Here is a 20,744-nt window from a genome sequence, read left to right as displayed (position 1 = left end):
TAGCAAAGAGAAAAGATTTGTTGTAAGATAAAGAATGAGTTCTTTCTAGGTAAGAACTTTTTAGAATACTTGAAAGATATTCTAACTTGCTTGAAGATAAGCGTAAGTGTTCTTTAGATGTGTGTGTGATCTCTTGTGTATATGCACATATGAGGTTGTCTGCATGGAGAGAACACTCATCTATTTATACACATTGCATTAAATGCACATTTAATGCAATGCAGTAGGGTTTGAACACACGTCAAGATTTTAGAGAAAAGTTTGTCCTTTGCTACAGTGAATAGTACAAAAGTCTATTCATGAGCAGACATCCTTTCATGGAGTTGGTGGGTAATAGAGTCGACTAATCGGCTATGTACCGTACCATACTCCAAAAAGGGTATGGGTGTGTCCTCTGTGTGTGGAAGGACAAGACAAAAACAATCTTGCACAACAAGCTTCATTTGATCGCTGAATGCTGGAATAACGTTGAAGGTCTCTTCAGCATTCGTTGAGGCTTGGGCAGTCTTCACACATATGTTGATCGGGTTGTAATCACTAAATGTCGCTTTAGATCACAAACGCGCTAGTCTCTAATCTTCAATCTCAGTCTTTGACTTTCGCTGAAGGCTCTTTGGTGTGAGTTTTGTCTTCTTGAAGTATCGCTATCGATGTAGGATTTACAATACATATTTAACGATCACTGAACAGACTCAGTGACGATCGCTGAAACTGAAAGACAAAAAAATAATACTTCGAAACAGGTAAAAGAGATTATCATCAAATTAATGAGAGAGAGGATCAACAATATAAACTTAAGTGGCAGCTGTTTCTTCATGGTTTTTTCATTTGATTGTAAACAGATATTCAAAAACTATATTCCTGATAAACAAGGGTTAGTGCACATAAACAAGGGTCTTCCAATGCATGTTATGAACTGTGATCATCAACTAGCCTTGAAAAGATACCAAATCCAAGTTTAAGTTTATATACACCCTTTCTTCATATGGTTGTGGCTGCCTGCTGGTTCAAAGTTCAAACCCCCAAGGGCTCATTATTTAAATCAAACCCCTATATTTTAAGTTATTCACTTGGCCACTTTTTGTTATTCAAACTATGGTATATGCAAATCTACTTGGTTTGCCATATTTCAACTAAACCATTAAGTACTATATGTGTGTTCAAATCAAAATTGTTGATTTTCAAGTAAACAAACTCTGAAATCTCTATCACAACTTTTGGTAACATTATCAAATTAGTGCATAAATTCTTTGAACTTTTTTCCTTTCATCATCAAACCTATTTACATATGTGCATTAACCTTTATCAATACAAATGGTATGTTTTGAACATGTGTAGATTGTGCATAATGGTCTTTACTCCAATCTCATCATGATTATCTGCATTATAGTTTAATGAAAGCATATGTTTTCTACTTCATATGATTATTCGTACGATGTTGTTTACAATAGTGTTCCTAGAAAACATCTTGTCTTGAAGGAACAAAATCCATGTGAATGTTGTGGAGCAAAACGGTTTAAATTTGAATTCCTTCCTTTTGTTGCATGAAAGGGAAGACAAAGTTAGCATACCCACTCATTCCTAAAGAAATATACTGTCTTTTCTCATCGCAATCTGAATTAGGTGAAATGTTTGGGCACAACTTACGTGCATACAATACAAACTTTTCGTTCACGTCAATGGGTGTAAACTTGGATAGTTCAATGGAAAACATGACATTCGGAGTATATACATTTCATATGCACGAAGCTGTATATCATAAAATCGATCAGTTAGTGCCGAGGGATGGACAACATAGGTACTTACAGTTGTAGTTTTATGATTCCGAATCAGAGTTATCGCATAGACTCAAGTGGCCAAATCTTGATAGAAAAATCATTGAAATTTTGACTTGTGTTCTTTCTATGAACCCATACATGAGAACATTTCGAAGCCTCAGTGAGCTCGGACCACTCAATAACTATAAAGTCACTTTGAATGCTTCAGTGGAATTTGACCAAATGGCGTACAACCAACCGACCGCATCAGAGGTTTGAATATAAGTATTTGGTTTCTCCTTTTTGAAATAAAATTAGATACATACACTAAATAAATTGTGTTCTATAATTATGTTAAATTGTTGGTATTTGGGTTGAAGGCAACGACAACATAACTGCATGCAAGAGAAGTATTGTTGTGTATGGGAGGTCTAATTATAGCCAAAATATTCAATATTACTTTAGTTATTATATGACCCGTTGTCCTATCCTTTGTTCTTTCCCAATGGTGAACTTGTATGGCATTCTAATATACCTAGACATGGAGTATGCATGAMTCAAAGTGTTAATGATGATGAAAACATGGAGAAAGATTTAGAAGGTACGGACCATGTTGCAATATTTACGTTTTAATTAAGGTAACAAATATCTGCTTAAACATATATGTCGTCCGTTTATATTTATTTCATAACATACACATCACCTAGAGGTTGATGTGAGAGGCAACAAGAATATTGTGACGATGCGGGAATACTATAGTTATAAGTTCCAGATTCGTTCGAACGAGAATGTGCTTCTATTGGGGGGAAGGTTGTTACAACAGTTCGTGGTAGATATCTACATCAAGATTGAGACTTCACGTTTGGATTTTTGTCAGAAAAACCAAGCTAAAATAAGAGCAGCTTTATACCAATGTGTTGTGGATTGCGTCAATGTCAGTGAGGTAATACCAAGTAGAATCGGACAACGGGTTGTGTTGCCTGCAAGTTTCATCGGAGGACACGTGATATACGACGACGATTTCTTGATGCCATGACTTTAGTGCAAGATGATGGAAAGCCCGATATATTCCTTACAATGACGTGCAATCCAAAGTGACCTGAAATCCTTGGAGAGTTATTGCCCGGTCAGACCACACCCGATCGGCCAGACTTTGTTGCAAATCGTGCCAAACTAGAGGATATGAAATACCAACTCTTCAAAAATCACATCCTCGGTAAAGTCGGGGCATATGTTTATGTCATCGAGTCTCAAAAGTGTGGTTTGTCGCACGCACATTTTCTTCTGATAATGGTACCCGAACACAAAATGACCAATCCAGATCATTACGACAAGAGCGTGTGTGTTGAAATTCCGAACCCAACCAAGTATCCCCAAATGCACGAACCGGTCGTCCAACACATGATGCATGGTCATTGCGTCAATTACGACCGTCCAGTCCTTGTATGCAAGGTGAGCCGAAAAAATGTCGTTTCAGATATCCTAAACAGTTCAATGACAAGACGATGCAAGCTGAGAACTAAAATCCATTATATCGACGGAGAAATAGTGGAATAAATGTGAATGTACGAGGCAATATCATGAATAATAGATGGGTGGTCTTGTATAACCCGAAGCTATTATTGATGTTCACTTGTCATATCAATGTTGAGGCTTGCTCGAGTATAACATCTATGAAATATATCTTCAAGTATGTTTACAAGGGTCACGACAAACAAGTTGTTCATATCAATTCAGAGGAAGAAAGGGTTGTTATTAATGAAATTAGAAGGTTCCAAGATGCACGATATGTTTCCCCTCCCGAGGCAATATGGCGAATTCTTAGCTTCACACTTTCTCAAATGCACCCTTACATGATGGCGTTGCAACTCCATCTCCCTAACAAACAGATGGTTAATAATAGATATTGTTGATATATAGAGAGAGAGAGAAACGAAAAATGTTGACTGCATTTTTTTGATAGAAATAGAACAGACAAGAATGCGAGACAATATTTGTATAAAGATTTTCCAAAACACAACACGTGGAATTGGAGCTCATGTCGATGGAATCCCCGACAACAAGGATCAATGAAAGGTCGACTGGTGTCTGCAAATCCAGCTGAAGGAGAGCGGTTATACTTAGGCCTACTCTTGTCTCATAATATTGGGCCTACTTGCTTTGAAGATCTATACGGTTTCAACGGCTTATTGCACCCTACATTTGGCAAAGCATCTCTTGAGAGAGGTTTAATAGAGAATGATGACAACTTATGCCAATGTCTTGTAGAGGCCTCCTTATTTCAATTTCTTGCTACTCTTAGGAGGTTATTTGCCACAATGTTGATTTATTGTGAGCCAGAATATGTTCGCAAGTTACGGGATAACCACTATGATTCACTTTCTGAAGATTATATGCGACAATGTGAAAGTGTTAATCGAGTTCGTAATATGGTTCTAACGGATATCCTCGTTTTTCTACAATCTATGGGTAAGAGTCTTGAAGATTTCGATCTTCCAATGGTAGATGCAAATGCCAATTTTCAATCTGAAGAATTTCGTGAGGTACAAGAGGAATGCTCTATAGTTGTGGAAGAAGAACACTTGCATTCCCGAGACTCTCTCAATTCCTACCAGAAATATGCATATGATAAGATCATGAGGCACGTACACGATGATTGTCTAGGAGTGTTATTTATAGATGGTCCGGGTGGAACCGGGAAGACATTTTTGTAGAAAGCTTTGCTTGCCAACATCCATTCACGTGGTCTTATTGCTCTTGCAACCGCTTCGTTGGGTGTTGCTGCCAATAATATGCCTGGAGGGAGAACAACTCACTCAAAATTCCTCTCAACCTTGATAATAACTCAATGTGCAACATAAAAAAAAACAAAGTGGGGTTGCTCAATTGATTCGAGATACAAAAATAATCATCTAGGACGAAGCGTCGATGGCAAAGAGGCAAGCGGTGGAGGCGCTCGATCGAACAATGCAAGATATCATAGGGGTGGCACTCCCATTCGACGGAAAGATAATGGTTTTGGGTGGTGATTTTAGACAAGTATTACCGGTCGTAAGGCGTGGAACCCGAACACATATTGTAGATTCTAGCTTACGGATGTCACATCTTTGGTCAACGATTAAAAAGACACAGTTAATGCTCAATATGAGAGCACGCACTGATACATGTTTTCATAATTTTATTAAGAGTCGGTGATGGAGATGAAGAAGCGATGGACAAAAGTTTTTATTCGCATACCAGATGACATGACCATTCCTTATACTTAGGGGTGCTAATGGGTTGGGTTGATCGGGTTGAAGACATTTGAACAATCCAACCCAATGCTTGTGGTTTGAAAAATCTTAACTCAACCCAACCCAAACCAAAGTGCAACTCAACTCAACCCAAATCGTACGGGTTGGTCGGGTTGATACTTTGGTACATTAAAATATTCTTCTAACCTTGAATATGCTATGTTTCTACTCATAATTTCTTTTCATCATCAATCATTTGATACAACTTATCCATACTTCTTACGTATATCACATTCAGTTAATTTTCTCAATTTACACACACACACATATATATATATATATATATTCACAGAAACTGAACATATATACGAATGAGTTATATAGCGATGTGAATAGATTGAAAATATGTGTATATGAATAGCGTACGTGATAGTGTAATTGTATAATGTGTATATATTAATAAAAATTCAACGATCATATTAAATCCAAGAAATAAAAAGATACCGGGTTCATCGGATTGGGTGGGTTCAAATAATAGTACCCAATACCTACAGTTTGAAAATTTTACAACTCGATTAGACATCGGGTTGCTTCAGGTTGAGTTATTTCGCGTTGGATTGGGTTGGGTTGGTCGGGTTTTTGAGCACCCCTACCTATACTGATAAAGGTAAGTCAAAAGATGCGTTGATTGACGCAATTTTTCCATCTCTGCAAATCAACGAAGCTGATTCGGACTATATCATTTCGAGGGCGATATTATCAACTAAAAATGAGAATGTCGATGAGATTAATGATCAGTTGATCGACAAGTTTTCTAGAGATGAAAAAATATATTACAGCTTCGACGAAGCAGAAGATGATAAGAATAACATTTATCCGATAAAGTTCTTAAACTCTTTAACTGTTAGTGGGTTGCCTTCTCATTACATTCGTCTCAAGATTGGATGTCTAATAATACTGTTACGAAATATCAATTTCTCGAATGATTATGTAATGGCAGTAGATTGATATACAGAGGCTTTCAACATAATGTCATCAATGCAGAAATAGATGTTGGTCCACATACTAGAAAGAGAGCTTTTCTACCGAGAATTCCCTTATATTCTTCCGAAGACAACATGTTCCCATTTAAGCTGAAGAGAAAACAGTTTTCAATTCGACTTAGCTTTCCTATGACAATCAATAAAGCTCAAGGCCAAACAATTCCGAATGTAAGTGTATATCTACCGGAATCAGTATTCTCACACCGACAACTTTACGTGGCGTTGTCCAGAGGGATATCACGAGGCAATACAAAGGTGTTAGTGAAACCTGCTAACAAATTCAATCGTGCCGAAGTCTACACCTCAAATGTCGTCTATCAAGAAGTTTTATGTGATGAATAAGGTATAAACAACAATTATATTATTACACATTTGGTACCATCTGTTTCTATTAAAATTATTGAGTCGTTTTTTGTAGAAAATATTTACAGATGAGTGCATCACGAAAACTAAACAATTTGGATATACGAATGAATATTATTTACAAATAATTGTATTTCTTTGTTCAATCAAGAATTTCAAGTTTTGTAGTGAGCTCTGAATATATGGGTTCAGAAACCCAATACGTATGCAATTATTTTTTTATTCGATCTTACTAATACATCATATTAACCTTCAACTTTATATATTAGTTGACTTGCAAAATAACCACGCAGACTCATGATTCAAGGTCAAACTAATGTTTCAGAATTGTGATTAATCGGCGCTGCATTATACAAGTATACACTAGTGTGTGTGTGTGTGTGTGTGTGCATATATATATATAGATATAGATATATATATGATCTGAATTTGGTAATTAAATGTACAAATAATCGACAAACATGCTTCCATCTTAACACAAAACAAAATTGTAACAACGGGTTTAAAAACTATTGAAAATAAACATAAATAACAGACGGAAATCAGTTGCTGCTACCTCCACTCGAGACCAAGCCTCTCAGGGAAGTTTTCTCCTCACCAGTCCTTTAAAAAAGTCAAAACTGTACCCCACATTAAGTCAAAGGCTATTGTCACTTGCAAATCTTCCACAGATAAGATAATCCATAATTTCTCTAAAACAAGTAATTAAATGTTCAAATTTATTGTATATAAAAAGATTACTTTCAATTTTAACACATACTCCATTTTAGAAATTTTAACATCGATTTAATTATCAAGATAATCTACATATTCATCACCTCAATACACTTTAAAAGAAAAAAACTTTATACAAAATAATAATACATTTGACAAAGACACCTAAAATAATATTTCTCTCTCCTCAATATTTCTAAAGATTTGAGCCTTCTCTCCTTGTTTTCGCTATTAGAGAACCTTTTGGAATAGTTGTTGGAGCAAAACAATCTCCCAAATTCTCTATTTTTAGAGTAAATGTTGGAGATGCTAAGTAGACTAAAGCAGAGTGAAGCATTAGAAGACTCCAAAAGAAACGCTACATAGTAAAACCAAATCAAACATCCCAGTATATCCCACCCAAACCAAAGCTACAAAGACCGTACCTCTATCCTAAAAGACAAAGGTTGTTTCCGATAAGACCCTTGGTTTGCAAACAAGTCCTATATCTAATGTAAAACCCAACCTTATGCAACAAAACTCCTCAAGCTTTTGAGGGTTGAGAAGGGATGATTGAACTTTCTCTTTTATATTCACAGAGATTATTTCCTTGTCCTTCAAAACTATTTGTTGTAATAATCTAAGAAATAGATGGTTAAAATGCCTTCAAAACAACCATGTTTCTGGTTTAAAATTACCCATTAACTTCTATTCATACTTGTTCAGTAATGTCAATCTAGTAGTTTTTGATTGGCATCAGGCCCTAGTTTCTAATCATTTTGTGCTGCCTTCAAGAACCATACCAAGTCTTTCCTCCATGCCATTAATTTCAGCAGAGTAAGCACTATATGTCAATATATGAAAACTGTTTTAGGGGAACCGTAACTTCTTATGGTGAAACCAAGTAATCCCTCCACCACCGCAAACCCGAGTGTATATGCTACACTCAATGCAAGTATGTGCCACAAAAATCAAGTTCTATCCAAATGGCTTTTATAGATACATGCCAAGTAATTGTTATTGTTTTTTCAAGTTAAAATGTAACCCATTTGACACTCGAAAACTCTTACTTTTTCTGATATTTAAGTATAGAACATAGTACCTGTTGCCATCTGGATGAAGTTCACACATCTCACCGCTATCAGCAATGGCCAGTAAATATCCAGAAGGTGTTAACCCCTACAATGAAGAAGAAATAGACATGGATATGTAACTAACAAGAGATGGTACCAACCAATTACCATAATTTTATGCATTCATCAAGGAAAGCATGTTCTATTATATATTTATTGTACACTGCTTGGGTACAATTATTGATTCAATCAAGATAGCAAAATCGGAAGTATGTCACCAAGATTTCTTGGTTATCTGATCAACAATGATACCCTCACCTGAACAGTAACTACATTTTCTATCAGCAAATCTTGATCTTCGTTTTTCTCCTGGACTACAATCCTCTGCCCACTGCACAAATGATGACCAATCATGAACTCCAAATAAATCAATGTCACAAACTAGCATTGCCAGAAAATGGAAACTTTCTCATGAATTCCATTTGGGAACAATTGTGGGGAACATGGTATGCTCTCAAATCATAAACACTACAATAAACAGCCTCGTGTATTCCTTATTCTCCATCACTTTTCTCCCCTACAACCATATTTCCTTTTCATTACTTCTCACTGCACTGTTTAAACTTGCAAATTAGTAATGACACTTTTTATAGCATATATGATGCATGTAATCTTAGTGTTAAAGGGAGGTTCATAAGGCCATCTCCAACCAATGTGCTAAAGAGCTAAAGCGCCATAATAGAACAAGTCATCTCCACTAGATGTGCTAAAGTGATTCTTGGTAGGTTAAAATAGCCCATGTTGATGCACATTAGCACACTTTGGTGGACGTCATTTTAACACGAATAAAATTTAATTACGATGCATGTTTTGTTTTAATTGGTTGAAATTTTAATAACTTAAAACGTTGTAAAACGAAATACTAAATTAAGGGATATAAAAGTATAATTTAACTAATTTACTAACGCTAATTAGTATATATAAAAAATTATTATGGTTAAATAAAATATATAAATATAAATTTAACCAAGTTACTAGTGCTATATTTCGAATATGTAAGTGTTATAATTTAGCACTAACCAGTTGAAGATGATTATTGCTATTATTATGAATAGCGTAAATTTGAGTGTTCAAATTAAGCACTAGTGCTATATTTAGCACTTTCAGTTGGAGAGGCCTGAGATAAGAAAACCAAAATATAAAAACAAATGGTTCTCAAAACTTATAATGGACCTGGTTTGTTGTCTAATCTTGCGAAAAATGTAACAAAACTCGTCCCCTTTTGTTCGATGTAACTACTTCCTCTTTTCCAATAAAATATATAATACATAAATACCAGATGAATCATAAAATATTACCTATGGAGCCATGCCTTGTAATATAGTTCCTCAAGGGGTTGAAAGCCTGCATTTTAAATGGTAGAAACCATGAATCACGTTTTCTACTATACCCAGAGGGTGAAAAGCTTAGATTTTCTTTAGGCAAATTGTGTGAACTAACCCAACATTATACAGTTCATTCAGGAAAAAAAAAATCAAAAACTACCCTCTGACTTCACCCACTGGGCTAACTGAATAACCAAACCCTGTTAAATAAGCTGCACACGACTTACACATGCCACTTATTGAAGGGTTCTAGTGTCATTTGGTTACTAGCCACTGCAGCCAACAGCATGATCTTTAGCTTCATTCTGACGACCACTGCCTTTGATGGCCAAATTAGGCACAACATGGCAGTCAAATTTTGAAAACAAAATCATAAAACTGATTCTCCTATAACCTTGCACTAAACCCAGAAAACAATCATAAACGAGGGTCAAAGAAACTGCAAACAGATCATCTGACTTTTTTGACACACTAGACTATCTCCTTTCTTGATTTCTTTCTCAAAGCCATGTAAGAAAATGGAAGGGCAAAGGCATAGAAGTGTAAGGTGGTCATTAAATTAATCAAATACTACACTATATAGCTACACAAGGCCACTTCTCCCACTATGGTTGATTGGACGTACACAATTACCAATGCCAACAAACACTTTTAATGTGGGTTGAAAGTTGAGTAAGTTGTTTGAAAATATTTCAGTCTGTTATGAACCGGTTCAATTGAACAAGTGAAATAGGAACAGATTGTTAATACCACTCTGGATGCTTCAATTTGACAAGAACATAAGGGTTTCTGGCTATTCAAGAGGCCAAATCTCTCCTAAGACAGACACTCAACAACTTTCTGGATACCTCTACTCTCCCTCCACGCACCTATTTTTTCCATCAATTTATTACAGAATACAATATTGGACCTGAGCCGGTATACCGATGCATGACACTACCCCGCCCCCCAAAGAACTCACCTTGTCCTCAAGGTGGATAGAAAAAATAAAGGAACCGCTGCTGCCCAGTTTCAACATCTCCCCACCCCGCTGCCACTGAAGTCAAATCTTTCCAATTAAGGTCAGTGTCACCTTCATAGTGCCACCGAACTCTGAAATCAGTAACCTCTGACTGACTTACCATCATGTCTGCCTTTTCTTTCCATGCCAGAGTTGAAGTCAGGATGGTTGTGACAAGTCTGTCATTCATGGAATTCTACCTACTCATAGACTCAAAGTTGCTGCTCATTCTAGCAAGCACACTGCCTGTCACATTCTCTACTTCACTGAACTGTTTCGTTCTTGCTATGGACTCTTTGGTCCGCACATCCTCACCAGATGTCTCGTGCATGAAAATTTTTGCTTCTTGAGAAGCTTTGACTCGATCAGAACAAGGCCTAATGTTCCCCAAATAAGCTGTCTTCCATCCCGATGTGACTCCACCATCACTACGACTCCCTCTTCATCTTTCACAATTATGCCAAAATCTCGAAACCAATGTATAATGGGAAGATTGATTACAACCCTTGTATCTTTGAAAGATGTTGCCACATTTCGTGCCTTTTTTTCCATTTTCCATAGTTGAGCCTCTTGTCGGACAGCCTCTTGCAGAACCACCTGATTATGATGAGTTATTGATGTAGGGACCTGCCTTGGATAGAATGGTACGTACCACTTCCCAGATCATGGAGTGAGTTCTAACATTCGCAATCATCATCTCTGTAGGATTCCGATTAAAGATAGTGTCTGATCATGGAGCTGCTATTGAAAATAGGAAACATGCATTGGATATCAATCACCTCCTTCCTGGATTCATCCTTCTGCGAAATCATATCCCTGGCCATTTCTTCAAACACACATACAAGGGATTCATCCTTCTGTGGGATCATATCCCTGGCCATGGCTTCAAACACACAATATGAGGACATTTGCAATTCCCTAGCCATGGATTCAGTACTGCTCTCATACCAATTTGTTATGAACCAGTTCAATTCAACAAGTGAAAAAGGAAGAGATAGTTGATACCACTACCACCCTGGATGCTTCAATTTGACAAGAACATAAGGGTTTTGGCTATTCGAGAGGCTAGATCTCTCTTTTGAAAGACACCCAACAAATTTCTCCACTTTCCCGCCATGTACCTATTTATACTATTAATTTATTCTGGAATATAATATTGGGCCTGGGCCTAGATATCGATGCATGACACAGTCCTTTTGCTAAAGTAAGTGTCATGTGCAAGTCACGTGTCACCTAGTCAAAAGAGAGAGGATTCTGTAATGCCATGATTCACGCTTGCTTACAGAGATTAACCTGGCATATCTTTGAGGCAAAGTCGGTCTAAAGGTCTTTCTGCAAAAAGAATGTAAATTCAGGGTTTTAATGCAATTCACCATCCCCCCCCCCCAAAGGCAATTAGATTTTTTAAGTGAAGCAAAGAAAAGTAAACCTTTATTATGTGTCTCCTTAGCCCTTGCTTCTCTTGAAATGAGGCACATGCTTTGATTTGGTGACAAGGAAACTAATATTTTGAATTTTTAAAACTACATACTACAAAGCAAAATTTCAATCTCGGATGATCAATCCTAACATTTAAAAAAATTTATTGTCCAGAAAGCATAAGAACAAGTGCATTAAAAGTGTAAATGATATTAACAAGAACTCTACAAATACACATTACCAACGTACTTTAAAGTATTAATATATAACAAGACTAGTTATCAATACAGAACTTGAAAAAGGAAACAAAAAAAGTAGAAACTACAAGTGTTTGGAAAGAGCATTATATGATTTTGAAAAGCATATATAAGAGAGCTCAAGAATTCCCATTTTTGTTTTCTTTTCAGTTTTTGGGTCAACCAAATAGAATTACTGGAATGGTGATCATTTAAGTCCATCCCTTTAAAAGATGAAGAAATCATATGGTTCACCCACACCCAAGTGATGTGAGTTGCACCCAATATGAACTGGAACCACATCCAAACCAAGTCCCACAAAAAAATCATTTTTTAGTAAATGGGCCAGAATCATGTTCATACCATGCCACACCAGATTCATACTCTACGCAAATACAAGTCAAATAGAAACATCATGAAAATGCCATCTATGAGGAAGATTATACCAAAGATCTCAAACACAAAGAAAGTTGGGTAATTAACGAGAAAAGGCACCAACTTAATACTTGAAAGTAGTCATAAATTATACAAATTACTACTCACCTTGGTTTATTAAAATATGGAAGAGGTATTCAAATTTATTAAAGAAGGCCGATGCAATGTCTTCTCTCCGTAATCGATACCCAGAAGTCAACTTCCGTAATGCCGCATTCAAGGATGTTGTTGGCTTATCATTGTCAACATTCAAGCCTACCCCTGCAATTGGAAAAGGATGGAGATCACAATAATGTAATCACAAGTGATCCACATAGAGATATAATTGTGGAGGACTATAAGCAATTTCAGAAGTTTGGTGTATACTAGTGCCGTATGCACATTCTACACATAATATAGTTCCAGTGGGTCATGTCTGGGCAGTATTACTTCACAAGCAGAGATGAAGTTCTCAGCACATCTAACTTCACTATGATATTTGAACGGTTCTGAACCAGCACTATGAATCCTTTCCCCCATATATTTGTAAGGCCTCACCTTTTGTTAATCATAAAGCAAGGCTAACACATGTTGATCATTGTTGAGAAGGCTGGTCTTTTTGGTCTATCCTCTAGTATAGTATCTACGGACATTTTCGTCTCCACTTTTCCTAACTACTGCCTGTAACAGTCTACACAGATATACCATATCTCTAAAGCAGTTTTCTCACACTCCTCTAGAAAGAAAGGCAAAGTTGAAAGGTGAATAAAGAAGAAATATGAATGCTCTTCCAGTTAACCATTAATTGCAAAGTAAAAGCACAAAATATCAGTTGGAGTGAGAAGTTTACCAGCACTAACATTAAACTTCTTAGATCTATATGTTGACGTACACAAAATTCCTCCCACTTTAAGGCCATCTAAATAAAGATCATTTGGCCACTTTATTCTGACATCCAGAGGTGGGATGCCCTGAAATTGATATTACAAAAGACATGTTAATATTAAAAACCAGTATCAAGCAAATGATTAATTCCAATTCATGTTAAATGATTAGCTTCCTTGATATCATCTTACTGATCAAAGTCACAGAATCATGGCTACTAGATAAAGATGGTCTTAAGAAATCAGCCAAAGGGTACGATAATATTAATATTTGGTGTTCTACTGTTCTTATTGCGGTTTGAGGTTTATGTTTTATATTCCATTGATGCTCTTCTTGGTAGAGGTTTGTGATTCACAGCCATGTCCGAGATAAAACAAATATTGGCTGAAAGAAAAACCAAAACAAAGAGGGTAAAACCTACGGGTGTGCCTGTAGCCTATGCATACAACCAAGAGACAAGGGCATCTATATGCACATTAGGAGAGATCCACAACATGCCTAGTGTAGCACGCTAGCGACACCAATTGATATAGGTGTAAATTTAACACAGAAAACAAAAGCTATAGCATATATGTACATAGCACCAAATCAGCACTTGTGTACACCACATTAGCTCACACATACACAAGACGAGCACATGAACACAACATCAGTTTCCATTTAGGTCTTTGAACATGAAAATGTGAATAGATTATCCTTGAGACATACTTCCAATTCAAGGAAGATTCCTGACTATAAATGGACCCTAAGCTTCAAGCCTACCGCATCTTTTACAACCCTAATAACCTCTTACGACTATTCCATCTCTTGCTCCTTGTTCTTTAGGCCTTTACATCATAGTACTTCCAGCATGTAACCATTCTGCTTCCACTTCATTGCATGAGCATCGTAAGGGATCAATGGCCTCATTCAAGGTTGGTGTGGTTATCATGCAATGCATGATAGCTAAGCATGAAAGGTTCTCTTGGGTGAATATATACTTGAGCTTCAAGTTTCTTCACTCTTTTGATTACTTTGTAATGCTACTTGGTCCACATCTAACATGATACGTAAGAATTGTTCTTTCAATGAAATTCTTCGACTAATCAAAGTAATGGTTTCATTTGTGTTGGTTATCAATGTGCAAATACCTGTACTAATCATGTGTGCCTAACACTATCAGGTATGAAGGCGGAAGACGATGAACAATTTAATGTTTGACTACAGGAAATCAATTTATCTACTTACAGAAATAGAAAGACAGGGAAAGACGGAGAGAGAGAGAAGAGAGAGAGAGAGTGAGAGCTCATGAACCAATACTGATTCAAATTATGAGTCATATCATATTGATGACAATGAGGTGGATGTCAAAAGTAACTGCATCCTCACTCACAAGCAACCATTACAATCTACACACCAATGTCAAAGTGCCAAGTTCCCAACCAAGGGCATTTTAACAAACAGTTTCTCCACTTTAAACCATTTTAAACTCATTATAGGTTCATTATATTGCCTCTTTCATGCCATCAGCAACATCCTCGTTCCTTCCATTAATTGACAAGTTCATCATCTGTATTTTGACATTAGTGAAACTAATATTCCCAACTGCAACTCCATCAAGCTGGATTACATCTCTATATTGTATTGAAGGGTATAGGGTGTTTACGGTTTGGATAACAAAGTTACATGGCTTCGCCTTCTATTTTATTGCATTTATAACCAATTTGATGGGGTGATGGCAATTCATACATATCCATGTGCACTCTACTAAGTCACTATGCTAATAATCCGCTCCTCTTCAGGAATTGAAATTACAATGTTGGATTCCAAATGCAACACCTGATGCTCCCTTCTCCATCACTTCCTCTTCATCACCTTTCTTTATGTCATCACACCTTTAAAACATCATGAATCTATTGCAATATCTCATTCATGTTATAAAACTTAACCTCACTATCTTTTGCAAGTCGGCTATTCTGGACATAGTAATAAGCACTTATCATGACCGCAACATAACTTGGCTACCTTACCATTGCATTACAAAAGTTGCCCATCAACTGTATTAGATCTTTACACTCACGAAACCCCCTCATGCACCACACAGTTCTTCCAATGATGCTTTGTTTTCCTTTTGGCAATAAGCCCTTACATATATACAAATATCTTTCTTAGGCACCTTAAGCAAGGTTTTTACAGCATCTTCCTCAGTGTGAAGTCTGCAATACATTGTGTTAGTCCTCATCAACCTAAAGCCCTTTTGATTCTATGTCTAGCAAGGTAAGCCAATTAAGAAATATCAATGTTAAACATGAACATAGTTGTTAAAAGCGAGCCAGAGGAATGCCTAGGCTCTTAGGCTCAAGGTCTTGGCCTTTTGTAAAGTCGAGGCTAGGCATATTCACGAGTCTCACTAAGGCCCTGCACCTTCGCTGAGGCTCCTTGTGGGCCTAGGTGCATCTCACAAAGAGTTATTAAACCAAGTCAAACCCCAATATTAAATAAGTTTCCTCTTTTTCTTATCTCCTAGACTTCTTAAAAAAGAGTTATTAAATAGATGGCATAAGTCAAACCCTGATATTAAATACCCAGTTCTAGTTCTTATAACTTCAAGCCTCTTTCTCCCTCATGGTTCACGCCTATAAACCCTTCTCCCTTCTGCCTCTATCTAAGTATTGCTGGTTACTGCACCGGAGTACTTGCTACATATTGAGTTAGGTATAATTGTGTGTGTGTGTGTGTGTATATATTGTTTTTATAAGATGCGCCTCACACTCCTGAGGCCCGCACCACACGCCTCGCTCCTAGGCCCCAGGACCTCTTTGTGCCTAAGTGTGCCTTGAGCCTTTAACAACTTTGAACATGAAACTTGGAGAAACAAACAAGCTTACATTTAGTAGGGCAAGATCTTTAATTGCTTCTGTCATTGCAAGACACACAATATACTGCACAAGAGGCACCACACGACCATCTTCCATTTGTATTGTAAATGAAAAGAGAAGGCCACCCTTTGGAGATTCCCACACATTTTGCGATCTTCCTACAAGATTGAACTCGTTCTATAAGTCTATGGCTATTACATTGAAATTTATGCATTAAGACATGACTTTATGTTAGGGTACAAACAAAGATATAAAGACAGTCTAAATGATCCCACAGAACACATATAGTTCACAGATAACATACCTCGTCCTTTGAACTGAACATCTGCAATGCACACTGAACCTACTGGAATCTCACAATAGTTGCTGCATAAACATAAAAGTTTCAATGACAAAACTATAATACAAACAATATGAATTTCAAAAGCTTCTTGCACTTACAGAGAGACTACATCCTGAGTTGAAGGTAATCTTGGAGACCAAAGAAGAATTCTTCCAAAACATGTAGTCATAAGAGAACCCATGTAAGTGTCGATGTTAAATTCATCTTCTTCCAATTGCCTTTCCATCTCAGGTTGCAAAAAAGTCAAAAGCTTTACATCATCTGCAAGTCTAAGGCATGAATTTTCCTTCAAAGACTTTGCTAATTCCTGCTCGCTTGCTGATTTTCCATTTAGCACTAATAAACAAGGTGGTTGGGACTCCATTTTTGCTAGAAAAACAGGTCACGGTTATTATATGCATAAACATAAAAACGCCTGGTATATCACTGCAACCTTACGTTGCGAGTGTTAACCGTTTGAAAAGTATATATGTAAACAAACCTCGAGAGAGCAACATACTAAACCAACAACAAATAAATAACATAAATCACAAGTTCTGTGGAAGACCGTAAGTATTAGATTACCTGATGCAGTAGCTACTGAGAGCGAGAGATTGAAAATCTTCTTCTGAAAAGGTCGAGTAAAGGAGAAGGTCCGCTGTAGATCGAGAAAGCAGTGGAAGGAAGTTCGTAAGGAATTAATCAGCATTGACTGAGATATGCATTTAGAGATATGCTATGGCAGAGAGTAAATGGTGAGATATGCATTTAGAGACCTAATCCCCAACTTTCAAAGAGGCACCATGACGGCATTCTTCATCGTTCTTGGCCGGAGTGTTGGTGAGCGGGAAGGCGGCAGTGGAGGTGGTTGCGGCGTATTTGGGAACAGATGAACAGAGTAGCTTATAAAAACAAATCTAATACTCTATTACAATTCATTTCATAAAAACTCTTAAAATCGATTTTTTTTATTTACAAAGTACTATTTATTGATTCATATTACTTATTATTTAATATTGAAAATAGATTATACATAAGTAGAACTTATTAAAGTTCCATACTTAAATTCGTCTAACTAACTGCTGATAAACATAATCAAATATTGGATAAGCATCTCATTTTAAATATAAAAAAATTTAAAATATAATTAAGATAATTATTGACAATACAACAAAAAGAGGTTTATAGGACACTTTTCGAAAACCGTCCTTTAAAAAAGGCTAATACGACACATTAGTTTATGAGTCCTATTTGATTTAATCTTATATGACTCTTAATTTCGATGTTTTATTAACTTATCTTGACGTTCTATCATGTAATCTAATACAATACTTTTGAATGTCATATTATTTTATGGTTTAATATGACACCTTTAAGTATCGTATTATTTTAAAAATTAATAGGACAATATAAAGTTTAATATTATTGTAAATGTTAATATGATACTTTAAATTATCCTATTATTTTTAAAAGCTAATACAACACTTTTGGTTGTCCTATTAGATATTAAGAGCTAATAAGACACTTTTAAGTGTCCATTAAAGTTTAAAATAATATAAACAACTGGGCCTTAAGTGTCCAATTAATTTTGAATGAGAAAAAAGCATTGTTTCATGTTGAAAGCCCAAAACCTCAAGTTTTGAATTTTGGGCTAACAACCTCAAGTTGTTAAATTATGAATTAAGGCCCAGTTGTTTCAAGTTGAAAGCCCAAAACCTCAAGAGAAAAGCCTTGTGTCTCGTCGATTGCCATCATCGAGTCCTCTGCCTCCTTTGCACGTTGAAAACCTAGCACATCCAGCCGTGATGATCGTGAAAAGCGTTATTGGATGATCAAGATGGATCTTCAAATCATTTGCCAACAGATCACATTCAATGCCTCACACTCCAACAAGAATCAGGTAGAGATCAAACCTTTATCTGCCTCAATGCTACATCGATTAAAAGAGTATGATGAACTTGCAATTTTAATTGAAAAGCCCAAAATCATACAAATTTGATTATGATTTTCAAGAATTAAGAACAAGATGAAGATTAGAGAGAATATGATCACCAAATCTCTTGTAGATTTCTTGAGAGAGTTTACAGCACTAATCAGAATGATTACAGAATTTGTTACTGACAATTACAATGCTAATGACTATTTATACTAAGGAAAACATTAAACCTATCTATTACAAAGCTTAATAAAAGGAGAACTGAACTCGAATACAACAATAACGCACATACTTGAACCCAACATTCTCCTCCTTTGGATTCAAGTTCGAACTCTCGTAAATCTTGTCTTTTTGAGTCCGAGAAGTTTCTCCAGCCTCCTTAGTGCATTCCGATATTGAATTTTCTCCTCAAGTAGATTCAGGGCATTTATCAACAAATATCTATCTTTTGAACTCATCCTCTCCGACTTCGCAGCTTTATCATTATTCTCCTCGTGTCAAGTGCCCGTCTCACCAGTCTAATAGTACCATCAGAATACTTGTTTAGCTCGCTGAATCTCATAAACTTCTTTACTTGATGCTCAGCAAAGTATATCACCCTGAACTCTGGTTGTTCAAGAATCATGTAAACTGGATAGGCATCAATATCTTCTAACTTTTGATTAGGTCTCTTCAAATTGATGACTTTCTGACTATCTTCAAGACCCATCTGAACATCAATAACCATAGCCACCTTTACATGACTCCGCATAAATCTTTTAATTGCACTAAGGGCAACAAGAGCTCCATCCTTTCTGTTTTTCATGTTCCGGATCTCATGGTACATATACTCCAAGTCTTCTAAATATAAGTTTGAGAAGTCACCTTCACTAAATCTCCAGACCTTACCATCTTGTCGTGTCACCGTGAAGACCGGATACCAGACTCTGAGAAGTCTTTGAGCGTCAATTTGTTTAATTGACACGACTCAATGTTTGGTCCTTACTTCACAGATAGGGAAACGCTTGGCTTTAAGGAAGTGCTTGTACTCCAAGCGATATTATTTGGTTTCCTTGTGCATACCAAGAATTTTATCACCACTTAGAGCTTTACGATGTCGGAGGAAGATGTCAAAGTAGATGTCTTCAAGATAAGGCTCTCGGATTCTAGCCCTATCATATCCTGGAACATTAGCTCGAATAATGAATGGCACGTAATTCATCAAAAAATCTCTATCGGATCAAAAGGCTCTCTTGGAATAGGAATATCAGATGCACCAGCTTCAACTGCAGTGGATGATTCTGGCAATGTCTGACGATCACTCTGAAATGGGAAAACTGGGTCTTCATCATTGATGTCAGCTTCAAAGTCAAAATATAACCCGGATGACTCGTCAATATTCTCAATATCTTCTCCGAAATCTTGTTCTCCACCCAGTACAGTAGCAAAAATGTCATTAAACCCGACATTGGCAGACAAGTCCAGTAGCAACCTTGTTCCTACCGTGGAGTCCCCCGGCTTTTCAACCATTGGCTAGATCGCTGGACTTATCTCCAACTCTTCATCATCTTCTACAACAATCACCTCAATGATTCTTTCCTTTGTAGATTCCGGGGCAGAACCTTCAACATTCACGTCTTGAGTAGTTGGCTCTCTTTCACCACTTAGAGCTTGAGCAGACGACTCAGCCACCCTTTGCCTTTTCCTCTCCCCCTCATGATGATCTGGATCTTCCGTGTCATCATGCCCTCTTTTGAGTGTGGTGGCCTAAGCTCTGCACGTCTCTTCTAGAATAGATACCCGTCCAGAAAGGGCATCCATTGAGCTTTTAAGAACCTGGGTGTTTGATGTGATTAACTTACTAACTTTGGTGAAGCTAGAAGCAACCACATCCTGAAAGGCCAAAAAYTCTTAGGCTCGAACAAGGGGGTTTTCATCAATCTGTTGTCGTAGGAGCCCAACCAAATCTACATCTTCTGCATTGGGATTTTAGGATGCCATCAACTTATCATAAAGCAGGGATTTGAGTTCGTCCATCGATTGCTCTTGTACCGTCAGAGGCTCAGGTACAGGCGGTGGTGATGGCATAGATGGTTGCTCTTCTTCTACTTGCTCTTTCCCCTTCAACAGTCTTTTGATACTTGCAAT

At 36.8% G+C, this 20,744-nt stretch overlaps 1 protein-coding gene across 3 annotated transcripts; it reads right to left on the bottom strand.

The window, feature by feature from the left end:
* Positions 1 to 6,845: 6,845 nt before the first annotated feature.
* On the bottom strand, positions 6,846 to 17,559 carry LOC112507572 (biotin--protein ligase 2-like). 3 transcript variants are annotated; one of them, XM_025112216.1, is made up of 11 exons: positions 17,458 to 17,549; positions 17,267 to 17,339; positions 16,801 to 17,071; positions 16,664 to 16,725; positions 16,369 to 16,517; positions 13,467 to 13,587; positions 12,746 to 12,898; positions 9,521 to 9,566; positions 8,481 to 8,553; positions 8,192 to 8,268; positions 7,024 to 7,088 (listed from the first exon to the last, which is right to left on the bottom strand). In XM_025112216.1, exons 3-11 carry the CDS (start codon positions 17,064 to 17,066, stop codon positions 7,034 to 7,036), a joined length of 1,002 nt encoding a protein of 333 aa, XP_024967984.1. In that variant the 5' UTR covers positions 17,067 to 17,071; positions 17,267 to 17,339; positions 17,458 to 17,549; the 3' UTR covers positions 7,024 to 7,033. The 3 variants fall into 3 exon arrangements, with proteins under 3 accessions (XP_024967983.1, XP_024967984.1, XP_024967982.1); XM_025112215.1 differs by lacking the exon at positions 7,024 to 7,088 and adding an exon at positions 6,846 to 7,016 and having other exon boundaries at positions 17,267 to 17,559; XM_025112214.1 differs by having other exon boundaries at positions 17,267 to 17,559.
* Positions 17,560 to 20,744: the final 3,185 nt, after the last annotated feature.

The sequence above is a fragment of the Cynara cardunculus genome, assembly GCF_001531365.2.
Source record: "Cynara cardunculus var. scolymus isolate 2C chromosome LG 2, CcrdV1, whole genome shotgun sequence".
Classification (NCBI taxonomy): Eukaryota; Viridiplantae; Streptophyta; class Magnoliopsida; order Asterales; family Asteraceae; genus Cynara; species Cynara cardunculus.
This window is presented reverse-complemented; position numbering and strand designations above follow the sequence as displayed.

What these genes read in the sequence shown, in the direction of transcription:
- LOC112507572 (XM_025112214.1), bottom strand. Translation starts at nt 17,390, where the DNA reads ATGCTGATTAATTCCTTACGAACTTCCTTCCACTGCTTTCTCGATCTA. An exon ending in CTCAGTAGCTACTGCATCAG is followed by an intron (nt 17,072 to 17,266) that starts GTAATCTAATAC and finishes CTGTTTTTCTAG; the next exon opens with CAAAAATGGAGTCCCAACCA. An exon ending in TACAAGGCATGGCTCCATAG is followed by an intron (nt 8,554 to 9,520) that starts GTAATATTTTAT and finishes TCATTTGTGCAG; the next exon opens with TGGGCAGAGGATTGTAGTCC.